This window comes from Condylura cristata, unplaced genomic scaffold (assembly GCF_000260355.1).
Source record: "Condylura cristata isolate star-nosed mole 26May11 unplaced genomic scaffold, ConCri1.0 scaffold00015, whole genome shotgun sequence".
NCBI lineage: Eukaryota > Metazoa > Chordata > Mammalia > Eulipotyphla > Talpidae > Condylura > Condylura cristata.
In genome coordinates, this window is record NW_004567116.1 from 7,304,547 (window position 1) to 7,307,402 (window position 2,856).

Sequence of the window (2,856 nt, forward strand, 5' to 3'; positions counted from 1 at the left end):
TTTTTATTTATGGCTTCAACTGTATTAAAAAGAATGTAATTAGGATGTGCATAAAAGAATTTGTATGCTGCTTGGTATATATGAATATATGTTAATTTTAGTTTCTACTTTCATGATCTCTTACTTAATTCAGGTAATTGTTATTCAAGAATATATGTGCTGAGAATTGTATTAAAGAATTTAAACTATGACTTGATGAATTTTGAGGTCATATTATAAGTCCCTGGTGTTACACGAGAAATTTAACATAGTACTACATTTTCTGACAAGTGTTATCATTCTATTTATCCTTAATTTTAGTCTCATTATTTCTTTTTCTTTTAAGGAAATATATTTTAAAACTCATAAATAATAAGGGAAAAGTTTAACTTAACAATGCAGTATAATTTAAATGTTATAAAGTTCAATGATAGAATCTGATTTTTTACTGAAAATAAAAGAAAATATATTTTCAGAAGAATATTTAAAGAAAATTAACTTAGTGACATAAAGTATTAAAATAATTTTTATGAAGACTGGGCTGAATTCTCAGTGTCTTATGTTTGAATGTATTTCTCTCTTTCTCTGTCACTCAGTATCTCTGTATCTCTCTCTCTTAGATATATGGTATCCTTTTTTAAGAAAGACACTACAAATGTTTCAAAAATGTCTCAAAAAAGAATTTGTTATATAACTAAAATCCTTATTAAAGTAATGTAAAAATATATAAAACCATTCATAGTTTTTTTTTGTAACATGCTACCCTACAAAGTTATTGCTAAAAATTAAAGGTATTCAGCTAAAGATATTTAGTCATATCAAATCTCTCAGATTAATTTCACTAATATATGATGAATCATTAGCTTTTCTTATTTATATATTAAAATTATATCCATAAGTGATTGGTTAAATAGATAAAAATTTATAATTTCTACACTGACTACCCATTAGCAAATGGAAGTTTCATGATTAAGCATATTTGATCTCCAATTATAGTCTCCATTTCAATTTTTTTTCATTTGCAGATTAACTATATTTAACCAGCACTTTCTCATGATCAACTGAAACAATGCAGCCAAATAACAGTGTCACTGAGTTCATCTTGTTAGGACTGACACAGGATCCTATAAGACAGAAAGTGGTATTTGCAATCTTCTTTATTTTCTATGTGGGAACTGTTGTGGGAAATTTGCTGATTATTATGACCATCAAGTTCAGCCGGACACTCGGGAGTCCCATGTACTTCTTCTTATTCTACTTGTCCTTTGATGATTTCTGCTTTTCAACATCCATAGCTCCGAAACTAATTGTGGATGCACTTTCTTCAAAAAAAATCATATCTTACAATGGGTGCCTGACTCAAGTTTTTGCACTACATTTATTTGGTGCCATGGAGATCTTTGTACTTGTCCTCATGGCAGTTGATCGCTATGTGGCCATCTGTAAGCCCTTGCATTACCCAACAATCATGAGGCGACAGGTCTGCATCATCCTGATTATTTTTGCCTGGATAGGGTCTTTCACACATTCTATAACTCAGATCATTATGGCCTTGAGATTGCCTTTCTGTGGACCCAATTTGATCGATCATTATTGCTGTGATCTTCAGCCCTTACTGAAACTCGCATGCATGGACACTTATGTGTTCAATCTGCTCCTGGTCTCCAACAGTGGAGCCCTTTGCTCCATCGGTTTCATGTTTCTGATGATCTCATATATTGTTATCTTGCATTCACTGAGGAATCACAGTGCAGAAGGCAGGAAAAAAGCTCTCTCCACCTGCACATCCCATGTTATTGTAGTTATCTTGTCCTTTGGACCTTGTATATTCATATATGCACGCCCTCCAATCATTTTCTCCACTGACAAGATGGTAGAAATATTTTATACCATTGGAACACCCTTTCTCAACCCACTCATCTATACGCTGAGGAATGCAGAAGTGAAAAATGCCATGGGAAAGTTATGGCGTATCAGAATTATCTCAGACAGTCCAAGATGAATTGACAGACTGGGCACATAATTTATCAATCATTAGTTGCCTGAATTTCTACAGATATCACATATTAGAGTGTATTTCCTTACTGACCCCTACAATCTAATATAATGTGGTTATTCATTACATTTTTCTGTGACTTTAATTCAATTAACTTAATAATCAAAATATATTGTGGACGATCTCAACAATGACTGTGGTATAATAGTTAAAACTTAGCTGCTGTGAATATACTTTCTCCATAAAGCAGAAACAGGTGCAATGAATGGGAAAATCTAACCCATGAGCACATGCTGTATAATTGGAAATCCTACCAAATGGTGAGTTAGTATTATCTGCTTCATTCATGTATGCCATTCATCAGTTTCTTTCTAATAAAGTAAGGAATAATAGCAGATATTTGTAAGCAGTAATCTTTATAACAATGCGAAGAAAGTGGCATTGCAATATCCTTATTTTACAAGTAAAAAAAAAACTGACACATAGTGGAAGTTATCAAAATAGATATATTAGGAGATAATCCCGAATCTAATGGATTTCTCAGATTATGCCTTTGACAATTATTTTACACAGTAAAACACTCAATGATAGAAAGGTAAAATTATTATACTAGTAGTCATTTATTAAGCCTGATACTTTGTTTGGGACAATCAAAATTTGTGACTAAATATCTATATTCATAATTATATACTATATATATTTATTCCATTATACCTAAATTTGAATGGTTTCATTAATAATTTATTATCTTTATATGCCATAATTGATGACAATTCCACCTTTAACAGTATAGTATTTAATCAAATTCAAGCTATACAAGTAATGGGTCATTTAAACTCTGAATGATAAGTAACCAATTTTATAGCATATTTTGACTTTTC

The 2,856-nt window shown here is 31.1% G+C and overlaps 1 protein-coding gene across 1 annotated transcript; it reads left to right on the plus strand.

Moving 5' to 3' along the window:
- Positions 1–1,048: 1,048 nt before the first annotated feature.
- On the plus strand, positions 1,049–1,981 carry LOC101628239 (olfactory receptor 4C11-like). Its single transcript, XM_004683534.1, has one exon. It carries the CDS (start codon positions 1,049–1,051, stop codon positions 1,979–1,981), a length of 933 nt encoding a protein of 310 aa, XP_004683591.1.
- Positions 1,982–2,856: the final 875 nt, after the last annotated feature.

Coding starts and splice junctions, on each gene's coding strand:
- LOC101628239 (XM_004683534.1), top strand. CDS start 1,049: ATGCAGCCAAATAACAGTGTCACTGAGTTCATCTTGTTAGGACTGACA.